Source organism: Panthera pardus, unplaced genomic scaffold (assembly GCF_024362965.1).
Source record: "Panthera pardus isolate Hobbes unplaced genomic scaffold, ASM2436296v1 HiC_scaffold_13, whole genome shotgun sequence".
Classification (NCBI taxonomy): domain Eukaryota; kingdom Metazoa; phylum Chordata; class Mammalia; order Carnivora; family Felidae; genus Panthera; species Panthera pardus.
The window spans coordinates 63,308,991-63,331,819 of NW_026526688.1; the positions used below are offsets into that span (position 1 = coordinate 63,308,991).

Here is a 22,829-nt window from a genome sequence, read left to right on the forward strand (position 1 = left end):
CTTCAAATGTAGCCATGTATATTTGGCTTAACTGTCACTTCAACATAGGTAGAATAAAATCGTTTTGAAATGTGCCAAATCACCCAAATTTTAAAACATAGAGAGGATGACACCCCAAATTTAAAGATAAAACAAGCAGGGAGACATGGGATTAAACCAAGGAATTCTAGAACAGAGGGCAATTCCCAGGATAGTGGGGAGAGAGACAGATATACACATAGGCTACTTTGTTCAGATTGCAACATGAGATGCAGAATCATGTTCACTGGGACATAGATTATCTATGATCTATATAAATATGTGTAGGACAAGGGCTGTTAAAGAGCAAAATTTCAGTATCTATAGTAATCAGTCATTTGGGTCAACTGATAACAAACACAGTAAAGATGAGAAGGGAGCCTGGGTGTCCTAGTCAGTTAGGCATCTGACTTTTGATATTGGCTCATGTCATCATCTCATGGTCTTGGGATCAGGGCTTCTGGGATCAGGGCTCTAAGTTGTGTGCTGGGCATGAAGTCTGCTTGGGATTCTCGCTCTCCCTCTCTCTCTCTGCCCCTCCTCTGCTGGCACTTATTCTCTTACACAAAAATAAATAAGTAAATTTAAAAGAAGAAAGAAAAAAAGAAAGAAAGAAAGAAAGAAAGAAAGAAAGAAAGAAAGAAAGAAAGAAAAAGAAAGAGAGAGAGGAGAATATGATTATTAAGAATTATGGAAGTAGGGACGTTTGGGTGGCTCAGTTGGTTAAGCATCCAACTTAGGCTCAGGTCATGATCTCAGTTTGTGAGCTCAAGCCCTACCTGGGGCTCTGTGCTGACAGCTCAGAGCCTGGAGCCTGCTCCTGATTCCGTGTCTCCTTCTCTCTGCCCCTCCCCCCACTTGTGCTCTGTCTCTATCAAAAATAATAAATGTAAAAAAAAAAAAGAAAGTAACTTATTTAACTGTAAAGGAATGACTATAATTAAAAGACATGTTGGGGCACCTGAGTGGCTCTGTCTGTTAGGCATCTGACTTCTGCTCAGGTCATGATCTCACAGTTCGTGGGTTCAAGCCCCACATCAGGCTCTGTGCTGACAGCTCGGAGCCTGGAGCCTTCTTCAGATTCTGTGTCTCCCTCTCTCTCTGCCCCTCCCCTGCTCGTACTCTGTCTCTCTCTCTCTCAAAAATAAACAAACATTAAAAAGTAAAAAATAAAGACATCTTATTATAGGTAATTTCAACAGAAATATTTTATTAAATTTGTTAAGTAGCATAATCCTCAAATACTTTATCTTAGAAACTAAAAGCATCTATAACATCTATAAAATTGGTGTTACTCTCATGTTTTATAGTTGCTTAAAATGAAAGAGAAAAATCTCTTCTGGTTTTCAGCAGTAAACCACAAGAATCCAGAATTGCTGAGACTAAATTTACTAGTTATCCCTAGATACTGAAACAGCATTGTTTCTTTCCCAGGTACTTCATCTTTCATCATCTGTTACTGAAGAGATTTTAAGAGGTTCAGAATCTATTCCAACATAGAAATAGGGACAAACAGCTTCTGTAAAAGAATCATTAAAAGTATAGAGAAGAGATCTATCATTCATATTGTAAAAGGAAACCTCACCCAACTCATAGTCCAAAAAAATGCCAATCTTAGTGGGTCTTACTGTGGGCAGAAGCTGGCTTCTCTTAGGACCCAACATAACATAAATGCTTTCAATATATCTCCCAATTGCCCAGAACCCACCCTCAGCTACTGGCTGATTCCTCCAATTCCTAGGAAAACAGTCTTGACACACTCCCAAGGTCCATTTAGGCTTGTTTCCCACTATGACCTCCCAGTAATGCCGGCCAGAACTAAATCTCTTAGAACCCAGGACAGCAGGGCAGAGGTAAAATCTCCTTGGGTTATAACAAAGGTATTTTCTTCTCTTTCCATAATGCACAGTTTTTCTATCCTCAGAGATGATAAGCCGAGGGTGTGCTGTTTCAAGATCTAGAATCACATCTACTTGAAATGGCTTGATAATTTTGCCCAAGCCAGAGTATTGTGGAGGAAGGCTAAGTCCGTATTTCTTTAATCGGAATAAAAAGAGCTCAGGACGTTTTAGGTTTTGATACCTGTGGTAGATACCTTTAACATGTGTCAGTAATTCCAGTTCCGATTGCCCAAACTTGCACTCTACCTCCTTCAGCAGATGTTTTAATGTGGAAACATGGTCTGAAAATGTTATACGGTTGGCATTTAGTTTCGTTAAAATGTCCATCTCTTCATCTCTCATCTGCCTAAGAAGAGCCTCTTGCTGATTTTGCAGAAACAGTCGAAGTTGCTCAAATTCAGAAATGATTTCTTCTCTCCTATACTCTACCTTCTTTTTCAGTTCCACAATTTTGCTGGCTTGCAGAGATATCACTTTTTCAACTCGTTCCACATTGTTCTGCAAGGGCTCAATGCTATATTCTAGAATTTTCCGGTGATAAGAGGCAGCTTTCTTAATGGGGCAAATGTAGTGTTTCTGGTGTTGAACAGAGAGACTGCACTGTGTACATAAAACCTCTAGGTCCTTTCCGCAAAAAAGGGTCAGAAACTGATTGTGCTTCTCACACACAGAATACTCTTCCTGCCTTTTTCTCTTGCTCCTTCTGACCTGCAGTAGTTTAGCAATTTCGGTCAAATTACTGAGCTGACGGTTGCTCCGTAAGTTTTTGTTACGAAAGCAAAAACGGCAGACAGGACAGGGGAAGGTATCTTCTAGATCCTTCCACATCATGTTGATGCAGGAGCGACAGAAGTTGTGCCCACAGTTTATAGTCACTGGGTCTTTCAAGTAGTCCAGACAGATGGGGCAGTTAGACTCTTCCTGAAGGTGTACCAGGGCTGTTACAAACTCCATTGAGCAGAGAATGAAGGTGGTGGGTAAGAATGTTCCCCTTGGCAAGGCTTGCCGTAAGCTCAAGACCCAGAGAGTAGATCTTCCCCAGACCTCGAAGCTTTAGGTTCCACTGGCCCAGCTTCTGATGGCAGCCACTGAAGTCTTGTGTAGTGTCCTGTCCTGTAGCTTGAGGTCAAGAAAGATTCACTGTTCGCAGCTCTCTCACAGATTAACTCACCTAAATTTAAGATTAATGACTTTCTTCTTCAACAAAGTAGCCACGGGTCCAAGCAAGCAACCATTCATTCCTATGAGTGAGAAAAGTTTTCAATAATAAAATCTCCTAGATGTGCTATCACAATATAATAATTAATTTAGGCAAGAATCATCAATAACTGCAAAAACTATTATGTGAAATTTCCTGGGTAATGACATATTCACAAAAATCTCAAAATATCACTGTTAACAATTATGTGAAAAATAAGTGCCTTTACAATGTAGAATCCTAAAGAATACCTCCTGACCAATGAAGGGATAAACTGATGGCCTGCAATGAGAAAAACATCACTTACGGAGTATTTATGCTCCCCCTGCAAAAAAAGAAAAAGCAATTCCTAAATTTAATCACAAAGATACAATCACTAAAATCCAAACCACAGAATGTTCCACAAGTCCATGGTCTTAAACTATATACAATGGCACTGAAGTTTCTTCTATGTTAAGAAACTAAAGAAACAAGTTAAATTTGTGATCTTAGCTTTCTAGAGTCTAGCTAGACATATATATATACATTGCTCTAAAGTGGACAGAGCATGGCAAAAATATGAATATGGACTATTCATTAGACAACAGTAGCAAAAATCAAACTTCCTGAATTCAACAATTGCCTCATAGCTACATAAGAAAATATCCTACTCTTAGCAAATACGTACTTTAGTACTGAAGGAGTTGTGATCTTTGAATGTTACTCTTAAATATAACTTAAAAAACAAAAAAAGTGGTGGGCCTGGGTGGCTCAATCAGTTGAACATCCAACTCTTCATTTTGGGTCAGGTTATGATCCCAGGGTTGTGGGATCGAGCCCCGTGTCAGGCTCCACACTGAGTGTGGAGCCTGCTTAAGATTCTCTCTCCTTCTGCCTTTCTCCCCTTGCACTTTCTAAAAAAGAAAAAAAAAATGTGGGTGTCACGGTTTTGGTATCATGTGGGTGATGGGTGTGTCTATAATAAGGCAGCATGAAAGACACTCATTAGTGATGGAATGGGTTCTATAACTTGATTTTGGTGGCCACTATGTGAATCTACATGTGATAAGTGGCATAAAACTAGACAGTCATTTGACCAAGATCAAATTCCTGGTTTTGATATAGTATTTGGAAACATGGGAATGTGGATGATAGATACACGAAACCTCTCTGTACTGTTTCTCAAAATTCCTGTGAGTCTATTATTATTCTAAAGTGTTAAAGTTTTAGAAAAATCACCTTCAGGCTCATCCGGATGTTTAAATCAAAGGGAAGTTGTGTAGTTCATTTTGTAAAGCACTGGGACATATAATAAATCACTTATATCCCTTGCTTTTTATACTCATTGATTTTCCTGTATATTATTTGTGCATCATCTGCCACCTTTTAAGATATATGGACCTAGTACAGAAGCTTAACCTAGCCCAAGCTGTGTTCAGCTCAAGAGGATTATGGTACTACCCTTCTACCTGGTCAGCCTGTTTCCATTCTTGCATTCTGCATCCATTCGCAATTCAAGTAATAAGAACTTTCTTTGAATATACAACTCCTAACATCTCTTTCTAGTGCTTAAAATCTTCCAGCTTCTGAATGCACTTTAAATCCTCAACATGGTGGGGGCGCCTGGGTAGTTCAGTTGGTTAAGCATCTGACTTTGGCTCATGTCATGATTTCACGGTTTGTGAGTTTGAGCCCTGAATCAAGATCTCTACGTTCAGCATAGAGCCTGCTTCAGATCCTCTGTCTCCCTCTCTTTCTGCCCCTTCCTTGCTTGCTCTCTCTCTCTCAAAAAAAAAATAAACTTAAAAAAAAAAAAACTCTAAAAAAAATCCTCAACATGGTATGCAGAGCGCTGTAGGAGACCAAGAACATGGGCTTTTTTTTTTTATGTTTATTTATTTTTGAGAGACAGAGAAAGATAGAGCATGAGCATGAGTATGGGAGGGGCAGAGACAGGAGGAGACAATTTGAAGCAGGCTTCAGGCTCCGAGCTGTCAGCACAGAGCCTGATGTGGGGCTTGAACCCATGAACCGCGAGATCATGACCTGAGCCAAAATCATACGATTAATCGACTGAGCCATCCAGGCGCCCCAAGAACGTGCTTGCTATAAAAGTGGATCCCCCAAACTCAGGGTTCTTTGGCTGTGTCACAAACCCACAGTGTACACAGCATCCAGCTGGTGAGACTTGGGAGAGATGGGAAACTGACACCAACCTGATGCTCATGCTATTGGCTGTGCCAGTAGTAACTGAGTCCTGTCTCTGACCCAGGACTTGTGTCATCTAGCAGCAACCATGAAACATCAACAGGCTAACTTACTAGTTTCAAGTAGGGTAAAATGCTGAGCCTTGACACTTGAGAGTTAAAATCTTCAATTACAGCTGTGAAACTCAAATTTATGAGAATTGAACAGGCTTATCCAAAGTCATAATATTAAATGCTATCAACTACTAGCATACTAAGCCATTAAGCACACTACACTTTTCTGGGTGACATAAATATATATTTGGCCTTTGTCCCAGGTTCCTGACATAGGGCTCTTAACACCCTTGGACTCACCCCATAGTGATAAGGATGCACTCTGTATGCTAATGAGCTGAGTGATGGCTAAGGACCCCTAGATAGCTGCAGAAGGGGGCAGGCCACCAAAAAGATCCAGGGATGATTAGTGGGTTGGAACCATCAGCCCTATCCTGTATCCTCCTGAGGAGAGGCACAGATGAGATCGAGGTAATCACCCAAGGCCAGTGATTTAATCAACCATGTAAATGTAATGAGACCTAGAAAAAAACCGGGTTGGAGAACTTCAGGGTTGGTGAATACATCTAAGTGCATGGGGGTGGCAGGCACTGCCTGACCAGAACAGATGCTCAGTAAGTGCTATTGTGCAGAAAAGAGTGATCATAATAGGCCTAAGACTGCTTGTTGTCCTTAGAAGGGCCTGCTTGCAAGGTTGGCCCTTGGCTTCTATCTGAGAACTTGGATTTTGGAAGGGTTCCCATCCTTCTCTGATAACAATGGCTCACCGAGCCTAAAGTATCAGTGTAACTAATGTGGTTTATGCTAGCTACCAGCATTCCTTCTGATAATCCAGAAATTTGATACATCCTAAGCAGAGGCTGACCTCATGACCTGTTCCCAAAGAAAAAATAAGCGTCTAAGAGCTTCCCTGATAGACAATTCACACATTATCATAACTTGTTGCTAAAGGAATTACATGAGTCCTATGTGACTTAACTGGGTAAGAACTGTTGGATGTTTGCCATGGTCTCCTCCAGACTTCAACTCATGCACCTTTTCCTTTCGCTGATTTTGCTTTGTATCCATTCACTATAATCAGTCATAGCTGTGAGTACATTTTACTCTGAGCCTGGAGTCCTTGTAGCAATGTCTGAATCTAGGGTAGTCTTGGGAACCCATAGACATAAGTATTATTAGAAAATCTTATAAAATTTCAAAGTGAAGAAAGCTCTTAGAAATCTGACCCAACTGCCCAGATATTTATTATATCATATAATCTATTAAAGTATATACTATAACACTGTCTTAGTCTAAAAGCCACTATATATCTTATTGTTATTGTTAATATATCTTATTATTGTTTCCCCTTTAATGAGTAAAAAAGATGCTAACTGCTCATGGTGGTTTGGCAGAGAAAGTCTGAATAGATTCTAATTGTTTTAAATGTTTATTTATTTATTTTGAGAGAGAGAGCAAGCGCATGTGTGAGTGGGGGAGAGGTAGACAGAGAGGAAGAGAGAGAATCCCAAGCAGGCTCCATGCTGTCAGAAAAGAACCCGATGCAGGGCTTGATCTCATGACCAAGAAATCTTGAGCTGAAATCAAGAGTGAGATGCTTAACCAGGTGATCCACTCAGGCCCCCCAGATTCTAATTTTGAAGCAGCAAGGTATTATTACATTAAAAAAATTTTTTTTTTATTATATTGCGATTGGAGGATAGCATGATATGCCATTCAAAAATATGCCTCTTTGGCATAAGGATGCCAAATCATAAGGATGATTTTGAGCTGATTATTTGGGGAAATAGCAGACACAGAAGCTCTGAAAACAGACCAGCAGCTACCCTTTTGAAAGGGCAATTTACCATAGAATGGGGACCTGTGCCAAGAAGAGAACTATTACTGGACAACTTTTTCACCTGGGCAGGGCAAACTTCATTTACCAGATACTTTCTCTTTTCAGTGTCCTATGAATTGCCCTCCTCCCCTTTGAAGCCTTAGACCTATATCTCTTTCCTTAGTTCAGGATGAGCTGCCCACTTACACTCACGCTACCTTTTTTGAGTCTCATATCTTTGTGAATCTCCCTTATGTGCAGATGGAGTACATAATTAAATTATTTTCTCCTGTTAATTTGCCTTTTATTACAGATGGGGTTTCAGCCAAGAACCTAGAGGGGTAGAGGGATAATTACTTTTCCTCTCCCACACAATAAAAAGAAACATAAAGTAGTGATAATGATAATGTGTCTTCAAATTTTTCTGATATTCCAGTCTAACTTTTCATGAATAACACTGTCACGACGAGAATCCCTAATCTTTGTTTGAAATTCCATATTTTGGGGCACCTGGCTGGCTCAGTCAGTTAAGCGTCAGACTTTGGCCCAAGTTTGGCCCAGGTAATGACCTCATGGTTTGTGAGTTTGAGCCCCACATTGGGTTCTCTACTGTCAGTACAGAGCCTGCTTCGGATCCTCTGCCCCCACCAGCTCTCTGCCCCTTCCTTGCTTTCTCTCTCTCTCCCTCTCAAAAATAATAAATATTAAAAAATAAATAACATAAATAAGAGTATTTCAGGGGTGCCTGGGTGGCTCAGTTAGTTAAGTGTTCAACTCTTGATTTTGGCTCAGGTCATAATCCCAGGGTCGTGGGATCCCAGAGCCCTGTGTCAGGCTCTGCACTGAGCGTCAAGACAGCTTGGGATTCTCTATCTCCCTCTCTCTCTCTGCCCCTACCCCACTTACACTCATGCATCCTCTCTCTCAAAATAAACAAACATTAAAAATAAATAAGTAAATAAATAAAAAGAATATTTCAGGGGCACCCGGGTGGCTCACTCGGTTGAGAGGCCGACTCTTGATCTTGGCTCAGGTCATGATCTCACAGTTCATGGGACTGAGCCGCGAGTAGGGCTTTACACTGATATGCGAGCCTGCTTGGGATTTTCTCTCTCCCTCTTTCTCTGCCCCTTCCCCACTCATGCTTTCACTCTCTCAAAAATAAATAAACATGAAAAAAAGGTTTTTTTTTTCCCCTGCGAGCACAAGCGGGGGAGAGGCAGACAGAGGGAGACACAGAATCTGAAGTAGGTTCCAGGCTCCAAACTGTCAGCACAGAGTCCGACTCGGGGCTGGAACCCACGTACCGTGAGGTCATGACCTGAGCCAAAGTCGAACCCCTAACCGACTGAGCCACCCAGGCGCCCCTGGAAAAAAAAAAAATTAAGAGTATTTCATTTAACGTTTATTTTTGAAGGGGAGAGAGACAGAATGTGAGTGGAGGAGGGGCAGAGAGAGAGGGAAACACAGAATGGGAAGCAGCCTCCAGGCTCTGAGCTGTCAGTCAGCCCAGAGCCCGGCCCAGGGCTCAAACTCATGATCCGTGAGATCATGACCTGAGCTTAAGTCGGTAAGTGTATTTCATTTAAAATAAGAAGGAGGTGGGTGGTGTTCCTGCACAGATCTAGATTCCCAGTGGGTCCTCCCCTTTCCACATACTTATGTACTCTAACTCACTTTCCAGACTCAAGCTATGAGATGAAATAAACACCTTTGGGGGCCATTTTCCCAGTGCAAGCTACAAACAGCCTACTATTGTGACTACTGCCTTCTACTCTACCCCTTCAATCAGTTTCATAACTCTACAGCAAGCCTTTCATTACTTGTATGAATAATAAGACTTAGAGGGCACCAACATCTGGGGCATACTCTCATTTCCTGGCTCCACACATCTTTCGGTCATAGCACAGATCATACTTGTGGTTTTACATTCTTTTTTTGTTAATGACATGGCAGCCTATGGTTCATGGTCTGAATTCTTTATTTTTTCTCAAAGCTGTATTACCTTCTCTAATTCTTGTGGCTGCTGAAAAATATTGGCTAGTATGACCTCAATAAAAAAAAAAAGTTAGGCTAATAAACTAAATTTGCAGTAGATCCTCAGCTCTCAAGATTCGATCCCTGCGACTTGAAATGATGTTTAACATACCAGAGCCTCACCTTACAGTTAAAAAAAAGGAAAATTCCGTACCTACAAGGCCTACAAATGAGGAGCAAAGGATGACACTGACTACGTCAGGGAGGTGCTGGCACTGTGGGTTGGAGGTTCTTACCTTCACACCCCAACAATCCTTCTTTGGAGATCACGTGGCCACTTTGCAACTTGAAAACTGTTGTCCTGATGAAAATCTCATGTAACGCAGTCATACCACCTCCATTACGACTACATGGACTTAAGAGGCAGGCCCAGGATCCTGTATTTCTTTAAAAAAAAAATTGGGGGGAAGGGGGGAAGGGGGCACTTGTAAGGGGATTCCTGTATTTCTCAAAGAGTCTTGCAAGAATCTGAGAGACCCAGTCGTGCACAAGCACCCCCACATATAGAGCCCAGAAGAGGCCCAGGAAGCCCTTGCTCAGCTAAGCCTCAGGATGAAAGGCCCTTCCTGCTTACCTGCAGCAAGCGGTTCAGCGGCTCAAGCAAGGCGCTGCGCACTCGCACTCGGTTCAAAGACAGGCCGGCCACAGATTAAAGACCCCAACATCCCCCCCGCAGAGCGCGGTTTCCTGCGTCAGAGACTCACATTTGTTCCGTGCTGTGATTGGCCTGTTCCCCCGGAAGTGGTGGCAGCTATGGGCCTGCGCATGTGCATGCTCAATGACCCTGCTTGGAGGGGGAGAATGGGAAGAGATCCTGAGGGTAGCTGGGGGTTGTAAAGCTAAGTGATTAAAGGCATTAGTCCCAATTTAACTCGAGTTGCTAATATTTATATTCCTGTGACAAACTTGAGAGCCAAAATAAGGCCAAACCATACAGCAGGCGGTTTTTAAAATCTTCGACACCCCACCCTCCTCCCAGACTGTGAAGGAGTGAAGAATTCTGCTGTAACCACTTCACCTAGTGTGGGATTACTGAGATTACTTGTCATAGGTGAGGGTGTAGTTAGCGTTGAAAAAACAATCCTCTTTGGATCAATTTGCATCTCAGTGAGTGCTTGGGTGGGTCTGTCCCACCCTGTAAGATTATGCCCCACCAACTCAGGCTCACCCAGGTCTCTCCTTGAAGTGCTTCTTAAGGTGAATTAGTTGGACAACTTGATAAAGTCTTCAAGGTTGAAGGATCAGTAACTAAGTACTTCTGAACTCATAAATTAGCACCCAAGTGGGACTGAAAGAGGTATTTGCAGAAGAAATAATAAAGTTAAGGTATTACTTTCAATTGAAATCAGACCGCTGGATTCTCAGACGAATAGCCTACTGTCATGTGGTCATCATCCAGATGTCCCACATATACTTCTCATATATATTTTTGGTCTTTGTCTATGGTTTCTGTCTCACAGCCCCTAAAACACGTGTAACTTTGCGGGTGATAAGAGTAATGGAAGTGTCTTCTGTTGTAATGCTTAGTCTCTTGTCTTCAGTTCCTTCAGTGTGTAAAGGTGAAATGGGTGTTTTGTTATTCATAACAAGCTCAACCATAACTGATTTTATGTCAGCGAGGTGACTTTTAGAAATTCCCTACAGATCTTGAGGTGGGAGGGCTGGTTGCCAGAGGAACTGACCAAGAATGGAGGGTTGGAATATACAGTCCCACCCCTGATTTCTGGCGATGGGGGGAGAGGCCGGAGGGTGAATCAGTCACCAATGACCAATAATCGCTAAGCAGTGAAGCCTCCACAAAAACCCAAAAAAGGAGGGGAATTTGGAAAGCTTGCAGGCTGGTAAGCCAGAGGTTCACCAGCCACCATGCTGGGCCCCAAAGTCTGAAAGGACAGAAGCTCTTTTGGAATCTTGCCCTATTCATCCCTTCATTGGCTATTGATTTGTATCTTTCAGTAGCCTTTAGATATAAACCAGTGAGTAAATAGATATAAACCAGTGAGTATTTTTAGCTAACAAGTTGAAGAAAACATATTGGGGGGATAGCAATGGAGGGGAAAGCACACCTTAAAGCTCTCCAAAGAACATTTATTACATTTTTAATATTTCCCATTTAGACATTTACCCAAGTGTGCAACACATTTTAAAATAGAATGAACTATATGTGAGGACATGGAGTACCTCCTAGATAAAATATTCAAAGAAAAATTTACAGAATACACAGGATGCTCCCATTTCTTAAATACATATACACAAACTCATGCAATATACACTCTCCTATGAGTAGGTTATTTGGAAGGTTTGCACAGGAAGCTGTTCCAGGTAATGTCCAGATTCTAGGGAATGGACTAGAACACATGAAGTCACTGTGTAGCCATTTTCACACATGAATTGTTTTCATGACATTCAGTAGACAATTTTAATTTTAAAGAAGTTTCACAGCAATATTTTTGGGTGCAGGTATTTGTGTTCCTGATTAAAGGAAAATCTTTTCACTCTGTTATGTGCTCTCTTCATGAGGTCAATAATGCTTGTTTTGTTCTTAGTTTTTTCCTCACTTTTTGTGATGTTAGTAGGCATACTGGTCATTGCCTAAACCTTTTAATAAATTTGGGATTGTAAAATAATAATGGTTTCTGCTTTTTAATTTAATTTAATTTAATTTAATTTAATTTAATTTTATTTTATTTTATTTTTAGGTTGGCTCCATGCCCAACATGGGGCTTGAATTGATCACAACCCTGAGATCAAGAGTCAGATGCTCTACCAACTGAGCCAGCCAGTTGCCCTTGCCTTATTTTATTTTACTAAATGTTTATTTATGTATTTTGAGAGAGAGAGAGAGAACACATGAGCAGGGGATGGGCAGAGAGAGGGAGACAGAAAATCCCAAGCAGGCTCCACACTGTCAGCACAGAGCCCAGCCTGGGGCTCAAACTCACACACTCTGAGATCATGACCTGAGCCAAAATCAAGAGTTGGAGACTTAATCGACTGAGTTACCCAGGTGCCCTGCCCCTACCTTATTATAAAAATTAGTGGAATATATCTTTGGTAGTAACTTTCCTTATTATTTGACCAACATGAAGTGCTGTTCATGTCACGAAGGAAGAATAAATGTTTCACTGGACATCCTTTAAAATTTTTTGTTAATGCTTATTTATTTTTGACAGAGAGAGAGAGTGAGAGACAGAGCATGGGGGCGGGGGGGGGGGGGGGTTGGGCAGAGAGAGTTGGAGACACAGAATCCAAAACAGGCTCCAGGCTCTGAGCTGTCAGCACAGAGCCTGACATGGGGCTCGAACTCACAGACAGTGAGATCCTGATCTGAGCTGAAGTCAGACGCTCAACTGACTGAGCCACCCAGGTGCCCATGAGCATCCTTTTAAAAAGGGAATATCTTGAAGACATCCAGGTGGCCAACCAACACATGAAAAAATGCTCCACATCACTCATCATCAGGGAAATACAAATCAAAACCACAATGAGATACCACCTTACACCTGTCAGAATGGCTCACATTAACAACTCAGACAACAACAGATGTGGATGTGGACAACAGCAGGGATGTGGAGAAAGAGGCTCTCTTACACTGCTGGTGGGAATGCAAGCTGGTGTAGCCACTCTGGAAAACAGTATGCAGGTTCCTCAAAAAATTAAAAACAGAACTACCTTAGGACCTAGCAATTGCACTATTAGGTATTTATCCAAGGGATACAGGTATCCTCTTTTGAAGGGGCACATGCTAGGTATTTATCTAAGGGATACAGGCATGCTGTTTCGAAGGGGCACATGCACCCAATGTTTATAGTAGCACTATCCACCGTAGCCAAAGTATGGAAAGGGCCCAAATGTCCATCAATGGATGAATGGATAAAGAGGTAGTATATACATACCATGGAGTATTACTCGGCAATCAAAAAGAATGAAATCTTGCCATTTGCAACTACGTGGATGGAACTAGAGGGTATTATGCTAAGCGAAATTAGAGAAAGACAAATATATGACTTCACTCATATGAGGACTTTAAGACACAGAATAGATAAACACAAGGGAAGGGAAGCAAAAGTAATATAAAAACAGGGAGGGGGACAAAAACATAAGAGACTCTTACATATGGAGAACAAACAGAGGGTTACTAGAGGGACTGTGGGAAGGGGGATGGGCTAAATGGGTAAGGGGCATTAAGGAATCTACCCTTGAAATCATTGTTGCACTATATGCTAACTAACTTGGATGTAAATTTAAAAAATAAAATAAAAATAAATAAATAAAAATAAAAAGGAACAATATAGTACTTGCAATTTGGGTTCTTTTCTGACAAACAGGACTCCATAGTGACCTTCAATTCATGTGGGCCAGTGAATACAGGAAGATTAGTTATCTGGAGATCTGTGGCTCTTCTTGGGAAGATTCCTCTGGAAATAAAGGAAAAGAGCAGAACCAAACTTCAGGGACTGTAGCTTACTATGTACTGATTTCAAAAGGAGAAGTTGAGGATTCACCAGCTTCTCATTTTTCCTTAGCTCCTGGAGAACCAGCCCCACCCCACCAGCCCCTGACGTTTTTGAAAATGTTTTCCAGTTTTATTGCAAAATAATTGACATACATCACTGTGTAAGTTTAAGGTATACAGCATGAGGTTTGATTCACATATATTGTGAAATCAGTCCTTTTTTAAGATGGAAACCTCAGAAAGAAACCCACTCTGCACAATGACCTATAAAGCCAACCTGCGCAGCTCCAGGCAGAGGCCAGCTGCCCCATCTGCCTGGATTATCTGAGAGACCCAATGACACTTGACCACAGGCATGACTTCTGTGGCTCCTGCATCCACCAGTGCTGGGAAGACCTATAAGATATATCCCCTGTTTCATCTGTCTCCGCCACTGCCCTGACAGGGACTTAAAGAGGAACACCCACTTTTGTCCCATGTATGATATTGTTAAGCAGCTTCCCACCACAAGGAACAAAAGGGAAGAGAGACTAAGCGGAAAGAGTTAGGGGTCCCTGGAAAAAGAAAGAGGAGACTTGGCTTTGAGACCTAAGAAAGCACATTTTAGGACTCCGGCCATTGTATGATCTTTGCCTGACTTGCTCGAGCACACTTCTTTCGGAACTTCCTAGGAGGTGTCGGAATTACAAAGAAATGCAAAAACCTCAGTAGTTAAGGATTTTAAGGGAACAAAGAAAATGCAAAAACAGTCTCTACCTAGCCGGGAAATAACCTAACGGTAACTGAGATGATAAATCAATGGTAAAAACTCCCAGTGCAGTTTCAAAAGCAAAGACTTATCTAACACATGTTCTTGGGTCGTTTTTTGCAGGATTTAACCCCCTTTGAACACTCAAATACCAGACTAACTGGAGCAGAGAATTGATGACGCTGACCCTTGCTGGCCCTTGTAACTTCAATCAGCTAGGACCTGGACTCTGTCAATTTAGGATGTCTTTTGCCCCAATCCTTTCTTTCTTTTTTTTTTTTTTTTAAGTTTATTTTTATTTATTTTGAGAGAGAGATAGCAACAGGGGGAAGACTTTTGCCCAACTTCTACACTGAACTCTCCTTTGCCCAGCCCCTTCATGAATATGCATGCACCCCTAACTTAAAACTTCCCTAATTTCGTTGTTTGGGGAAACACGGCTTTGGGAAACATCCCTGGTGTTCTCTTGTTGCAAGTAAAACCCTTTCTTTTCCTTATCCTTTGGCTTGTTTGTGTCTTTTGGCTCAATACCCACCAAGAGGCAAACCCAGTTTCCACTAACAAAACCCTTGTGTGAGAAGTGCAGATTCTGGCTCTGTTCTGTGAGAAGGATCTGACGCTATTGTGTCCCCAGTGCAGGGTCTCCTCTGACCTCCAGGACCACACCCTGACACCCACTGAGCAAGCTGCAGCTGGTTACAAGGAAGCAGTTCAAAGGCTACAGTGAGCCTCTGAAGAAGCAGGTTGAAAATGTTGAATGGCAGTTAGAAATCCAAGTCTCAAAAGTACTTGCCTTAAGGTGGAAGGTGAAAAAGTAGAGGGGGGAATTACACTCTGAATATGAAGAACTACAGCATTTTACTGGAAGAGGAATAGGATGCCCTTTTTTTAAATTTATTTTTGATGGAAAAGAAGGATCTTGAAGAATAACAAATTGAAAACAAAGGCCATTATTCAGATCATAGTTCCAATCCTAAAAGAAAAAACAAAACAAAACAAAACAACAACTGCCAGAGTCCAGCTCCAGCAGGTCCGGGGGTTCCCGAAGGATGAACGGCATCGGCGAAAATAACAAATAACAAAATAACAAAAGTAACAAAATAACAGCTTGTTAGACCGGCCGCTTTATTGTGGCAAACGTGGCATTATATTTGTTAGCAATTTCCTTGTAACGTGCGTCATCTATGTTTCTCCGCTTTACCTAATTCTAAAAATGTTCCTTTGTGCAATCACCCATTAAGGAACATCATGGTTATTTTCTTGTAACGTTCCCTCCTGCGCTTTGCTTATTGATTAATTTCTTCATATTACTTTCATTATGTGTCTACATTTATTTAGTTTATAAAGTGTTTGCTTCGCTATTTTCATGAAAGGTCATCTAACTCTCAACACCTCAAGTGGAACATTTACAGAGACATGACTTCTTAATTGTTCCTTTGAGCCATTTGCGGTACAAGGACCAAAAGTCTTCCCTTCGGTCTGAGGTGCTGGGAGGGAGCCAAGAGGGCCCTGGGAACCCAGACTTATGCGCTCCCAGAGAGACAATGTATACCTAGGAACTAATGAACCATTCTGTACCCTAACCCACCAGGTCCAGTTACCATCTTGAAAGCCTCCTGGGGGCCAAGTGGGCCTAGGGGTTGGAGTAACTTGTATCCATAGCTACATTCCTTTGTTGCCAGAATGGGGATTTTTAACCCATTAGTCCCCCTCCTTGGCTGGGAAATATATGGGGCTATCCTTCCTTTAGGTAGGGGACGGGCAGGCAGGGGTGGCACCGGTTGGATATAAGGTTTCTTTTTTGTCCTGGGGGTCATCCCCAGAAAATATCCTTGAGTTTGCCCCCATGGGTTTATTTTGAATCATCAATGCCAATTGGACCATGGGGATGGCCATGATGAGTAAGAGAAGGGATACCAGTAGCTTCCCATTCGGAGGGTCGCTATGCGTTGCCCTTCCGCCAACTACTCAGGCTGTGCCATCAGGAAGTCTGGATGGATCGGCTCCCGGCAAACAACAATGCTATGTGAAATAGCAAACAAGTGTGTCCAGGCAGACTTATATTTAGTGATAGGTATTGGACATATACATACATAACAGACATAAAAACCTAAAAACTCCAGAAGTTTTTTTATATTAATTAAAGAGACTTATTATCTCTTTCACATTTTTGTCCTGCAAAAAAATTATCAACACATTAAGGTGGATTTAACACTAGATCCTAAAACTGCCCACCCAGACTTATATCAGAAGACAAAACAAGTACGAAATATGGAAAGACACAAACTTTCCATATAATCCCAACACATCTACTTTCTACCCTACTGTCCTGAATTTTGGAGGGTTTGATGCTGACGGGCAGATAGAAAGAGGCCCTATGGATTTTCCGTAGGTTTGTGCAGACTCTTCTTCGGAAATGCTCTTGCAGAAGTGCCTGGGTGCTTAGTGAGTTAAGCATCTGACTTTGATTCAGCTCATGATCTCACGGTTTGTGAGTTGGAGCCCTGCATCAGTCTCTGTTCTGACAGCTCAGAGCCTGGAGCCCACTTCAGATTCTGTGTCTCCCTCTCTCTCTGCCCCTCCCCCACTCATGCTCGCTCTCTCTCTCTCTCTCTCTCTCAAAAATAAATGAACATTAAAAAAAAAATGCTTTTACATCCTTATCACCAAAGAGATACTGCTGGCAAACTCAGGATTCAAGTGGGTGATGGGGTCCAAAACACATGGACTGGCTTTTTCTGGATCATGAGTTGGAGAGGTCTCATTTTTTAATATGAGTAATATAGGTCTTATATTTATACCTTCACCGATACTTTCACACAAAAACTTTGGCCTGACATCTCTATTGGACCTACTTCAAACTCTCTTACTATCTGTCAAATCACAGATGAGTTGTGAACTCGTTGGAACCCTGTATGTTGTTATATTTTCTTTCTGTACTCTGGAATGTCCTTAAGATAATGTATAATCTCTGTTATGTTTTGGATAACATGATTTCAAGAGTTAGTGTTTTATGTTTTCAACATCAAGAGAGTCACTTTTTATTCTTCTATATCAATAACTAATGAGAATATAGAATTTGTGTTGTTTCATGGAAATGACAAGGGAATCAACTAGAAATTGCAATTTTGCAGTTCTAAAAGCAAAGACTTCAAATTGAGCATGTTTTATTTACCATTCACGTTTTATCAATACCAGTAAATGTACTTTGTGACTTCACCTCATGTTATATATACACGTGTCCTGTAAATTCAACAGTTTAAGTGTCTTAGAAGCCCATGTTGACAATGGTTGGAAGACACAGATTTAGGCAGAAGTCTTCAGCCTTCTGCTTTGTTGGAGAAATGGAAATCAGGAGGAACTTGGAAGTGTTTAGACCATTATTTAAAAACTTACTTCGTATAGAAGAATTCCAGAAAGAGATGAGGAGGGTGTATTTCACGAAATGGAAATTGAATCAGTCGTATGGGATCCTCCAAAAAGGGCTGACAAAATTCTCTTTTCACACAATAAACCAAGATAGAACTGAGTAGTTAAGTTTAATAACTAAGACATTTGCAGAGTTGGGTGACTAATCTTCCTAACTAATTCATGGGTGTCAAATTTACACTCTAGCAAAATTTATAAAATTTGAGTAAAAGAAAAATTATAATGCTGTTTTTCTCCTGAAATTTCCTCATTTAAATTGCATACATTTTTATATTATATTATATTATATTATATTATATTATATTATATTAAGAGTGAGAGCAAGGAAGCAAGGAAGAGGGGCAGAGAGAGAGAGAGAGAGAGAGAATCTTAAGCAGTTCTTACACAGCATGGAGCCCAATGTAGGGTTTGATCCCACAATCCTGGGATCATGACCTGAGCCAAAATCAAGAGTTGATGCTCAACCTACTGAGCCACCCAGATACCCCAAAATGGCATATATTTTAGTGTTCAGTCTACTTGTCTCATATTTCATACTACATGACCAGTGATTAACTCATAATAATTATATCTTAAATTATGGAATAGATGTGTGTGCTGTTTTACTACTCATAATTCTGTTATTTTAGGAAAGCAAAGGATAAAGGTTTTGAGAACACATTTTATAAAAATATAATTAATTTCTCTAGTAGTCAGCATTTTAATCATGTTTTCCCCCAGTTTTTAAGATATAATTGATTTATAGTCTATATAAGTTTAAGGTATTCAACATAATTTACATATATTATGAACTGATTACCATGGTAAGTTTTGTTAATATCTATCATCTCATAAACACCAAAAAAAAAAAAAAAAACCCAACATTTTTTTTCTTGTGATGAGAGCTCTTAGCATCAACTCTCTCTTAACTCTCAAATATATCGTACAGCCGTGTCAGCTATAGTCATCAGGATGCACATTTCATCTCCAGCACTTATGTATCTTATAAGTTTGTACCTTTGACCTCCTTCCTCCACCTTCCCCCCTCCCCGCCACCCCCTCTCTGGTAACTACAAGTCTGATCTTGTTTTCTATGACTTTGGATTTTTTTTTTTTTTTTTTTTTGGTTAAGATTTCACTTGTAAATGAGATCCTATAGTATTTGCCTTTCTCCATCTGATTTATTTCAGACACAGCGTAATGCTCTCAAGTTTCATCCATGTTGTCACAAATGTGTCACATGTGATACAAATGTCACTAAATCTTTTTTTAGTGACTGGATAATATTCCGTTGTGTGTGTGTGTGTGTGTGTGTGTGTGTGTGTATCCAGGAAGGGACTGCCTCTCCTTTGGTTACTTAATCCCTAGAGAGAACAAACAATTTGCCTGAGACTCTGGCTTTGATATGTAAACCAACCACTTCTGAGACCAGTCCAGCATCAAGCCTGCTTTTATTAGGGCTCTTGAAGCTCTGAACACTGTCCCTGAAATCACCCCAGGTACTGAACAAAGAGAAACCACCCCTATCCGAAGGCACCAATCCTAAACCTGTTCAGCTGCCTCACCCATTCATTCCCTTGAAAACTCCAATAAAGGCTCAAGCTAGGCCCTGGTAATTCCTGCATGATTCTGCATGATGTGGTATGCCCTCTCCTCTTGACAAATGTAAATAATAAACTATCTTTTCAATGGTAGCTGTTTCCTGATGGAAACAACAGTTGGCCTCATGTGTTGGCCATACGTGAGTAAAGTCAAAGCTTTCCATTTTTCTCAATGTAACAGCCCTGGCCAGAGTCAGATGTACCCAGCATATACTGGGGTAGGGTGGGGGCAGTCATTTCACTGATGAATGAGAATCTCTCTTTAACTCTGACTGGGAATAATATATTCAATAGAAGAGAAGAAGTAATCTCTAAGGGAAAGAAGGGACACATTCTATCAAATTAATTTTTTTTCATAAAAAATATATATATGAAGACTAAACAGGGAAGCTATAAATCAAAGATGATATCAGCAGTGTATATGATTAAAGATTCATTTCTAGAACATTTTTTTTAAATGTTTTATTTATTTTTGAGACAAAGAGAGAGCATGAGCAGGGGAAGGGCAGAGAGAGAGGGAGACACAGAATCCGAAGCAGGCTCCAGGCTCTGAGCTGTCAGCACAGAGCCCGACGCGGGGCTCGAACTCACAAACCGCGAGATCATGACCTGAGCCGAAGTCGAACGCTCAACCGACTGAGCCACCCAGGCGCCCCAATTTCTAGAACATTTCAAAATTTTTTATTGGTCTATAAGAAAAAGAAAACCTATTATAGATTGAACATGTGTTTTTCCCCAAAATTCAAATGTTGAGCCCTTACTTGGAATATGATGGTACTTGGAGGTGGGGCTTTTGGAAGTTAATTAGGTTTAGATAAGGTCTTGATGGTGAAGCCCTCACAATGGGATTAGTCCTCCAATAAGAGGAGGGAAACCTGTTGCACCTGGAAAGGCCATTCACACAGAGAGTGAGAAGGTGGCCATCACCAAGCCAGGAAGAGGGCCCTCCCTAAAACCAGAGCATGTTAGCACCCTGATCTCAGATTTCTAGCTGCCAGAACTATGAGAAGTAAATGTGTAAGCCATCTGGCATATGGTATTTTCTTATAGCAGCTGGAGCTAAGACAAAACCTGATATAAAAATGAGTATATTACAGAAGGTATATCAGAGTAGAGAAATCATTAATAGTCCACAAAAAAATAAAAAGACGATGAAGTTTATTAGTAATCAGGAGATTATAATTTAAAACTGCAGTGTGACAGAGGATCTGCGGGGCACCCACTTTGGCCGCCTCTCTGGCTCCCTTGGTGTCTGACCGTGTGTTTAGTCCTGCACCCTGGGGAAGCGGGACGATTGGGTGGCCTGTATGAACCCGATAGCAGTGGCCAGATCAGGGATCCAATCCAGTCTTCAGGGCCAACAATCCAAGATTATCTGAATCGATCAAGGCCTACCTGGGAAGAAGTAAAAGAACAGCTGGAGGGATACCTGGGTGGCTCAGTCAGTTAAGCATCTGACTTCGGCTCGGGTCATGATCTCCCAGTTCGTGAGTTCAAGTTCCACATCCAGTTCTGTGCTGACAGCTCAGAGCCTGGAGCCTGCTTCAGACTCTGTGTCTTCCTCTCTCTCTCTGCCTCTCCCCGATTTGTGCGTGTGCACGTGTGCTCTCTCTGTCTCTCTCTTTCTCAAAAATAAATATTAAAAAAATGAAAAGAAAAGAACAGCTAGAGAAGAAAAAGAAAGGCCCTAAGACATTGGCTGAATTTGAAGAAAAAATGAATGAGAACTTGAAGAAAGAACTAGAAAAACACAGGGAAAAATTATTAAGTGGCAGTGAGAGCTCATCCAAAAACAGACAGAAAAAGAAAAAAGAAAAGAAGAAATCTGGTAGGTACTCGTCATCTTCTTCACCCAGCTCTGATTCTTCCAGCAGTTCTTCAGATGCTGAAGATGAGGATAAAAAACAAGGAGAAAGAAAAAAGAGAAAAAAAAGAACCATTCACATAAATCTTCTGAAAGCTCCACGTCAGAAACGGAATCGGACAGTAAGGATAGTTTAAACAAAGAAAAAGAAGTCAAAGGATCCAACTGAGAAAGAGAAGGACATTAAAGGAGTCAGCAGAAAAAGAAAGATGTATCCTGGAGATAAACCTTTATCATCTGAGTCCTTATCAGAATCAGATCATACTGAAGAAGTACTAACGTGGGAGGGTGGGGGAGAAGGTCAAATGGGGGCTGGACATCGAGGAGGGCACTTGTTGGGATGAACACTGGGTGTTGTATGTAAGTGATGAACCATGAGAATCTACACCAAAAACCAAGAGCACACTGTACACACTATATGTTAGCCAATTTGACAATAAATTATATTTAAAAAATAAATAAATAAAATAAAATGTGCCAGCAATAAATAAACAAATAAATAAATAAATAAAATATCCCGGCAAAATAAATAAATAAATAAATAAATAAGAAGAAGTATGAGCAAAAAAGAAGAAAAGCAGTGAAGAATGAGAAAAAGAAAAAACAAAAAAGAAAAAGAACCATAAGACACACAGTGAGAAGGGGCGTCTGGGTGGCTCAGTCAGTTTAGCATCCAACTTCAGCTCAGGTCATGATCTCACGGTCCGTGAGTTCGAGCCCCGCGTCGGGCTCCGTGCTGACAGCTCAGAGCCTGGAGCCTTCTTCGGATTCTGTAACTCCTTCTCTCTCTGCCCCTCTGCCTCTCGCTCTCTGTCTCTCTCTCTCAAAAATAAATAAACATTAAAGAAACACAGTGAGAAGAAAAAGAAGGCTCCTAGTTCAAGTCCTGACTCACCATAACATTAAGAAAAATCAGGATTCCCTTATAAAGTGCAATGTCTAAGAAAATTTCAACTGCGAAAATTATGACATAATTACTAAAATGCATGAATTGTCTAGTCTTTACAATTATTCCTGGACTGTTCAATAGTCACTCAGAGGCCGTTGTGTGAAAGGGCCGTAACTGTTGCCTGCTGCTTGAACATCTGTTTTTTTTTTCTCTTCCAGTGCTTAACGACTCTGGGAGATAATACATTGCAGTTGCACTACTGGCTAAGATATTTGGGGATAAAGTTAATATTTTTTTTTTAATTTTTTTTAACGTTTTTATTTATTTTTGAGACAGAGGGAGACAGAGCATGAACAGGGGAGGGTCAGAGAGAGGGAGACACCGAATCTGAAACAGGCTCCAGGCTCTGAGCTGTCAGCACAGAGCCCGACGCGGGGCTCGAACTCACGGACCGCGAGATCATGACCTGAGCCGAAGTCGGCTGCTTAACCGATTGAGCCACCCAGGCGCCCCTAAAGTTAATATTTTTGACATAGATACTAGAAGTATCTAATGATAAATCAACAGAAATCGAATCTGGATATATCATTAAGATATAATCAGAAATGATCAGATGACTCTAGTTAACATTTTGAAATAGGGATTACATT

At 41.0% G+C, this 22,829-nt stretch overlaps 1 protein-coding gene and 1 pseudogene across 1 annotated transcript; one reads left to right on the forward strand and one right to left on the reverse strand.

Moving 5' to 3' along the window:
* Positions 1 to 1,198: 1,198 nt before the first annotated feature.
* On the reverse strand, positions 1,199 to 10,510 carry TRIM60 (tripartite motif containing 60). The gene is made up of 3 exons (XM_019441070.2): positions 9,788 to 10,510; positions 9,450 to 9,598; positions 1,199 to 3,160 (listed from the first exon to the last, which is right to left on the reverse strand). Exon 3 carries the CDS (start codon positions 2,871 to 2,873, stop codon positions 1,458 to 1,460), a length of 1,416 nt encoding a protein of 471 aa, XP_019296615.2. The 5' UTR covers positions 2,874 to 3,160; positions 9,450 to 9,598; positions 9,788 to 10,510; the 3' UTR covers positions 1,199 to 1,457.
* LOC128776448 (protein FAM133B-like) lies at positions 5,760 to 22,404 on the forward strand (annotated as a pseudogene).
* Positions 22,405 to 22,829: the final 425 nt, after the last annotated feature.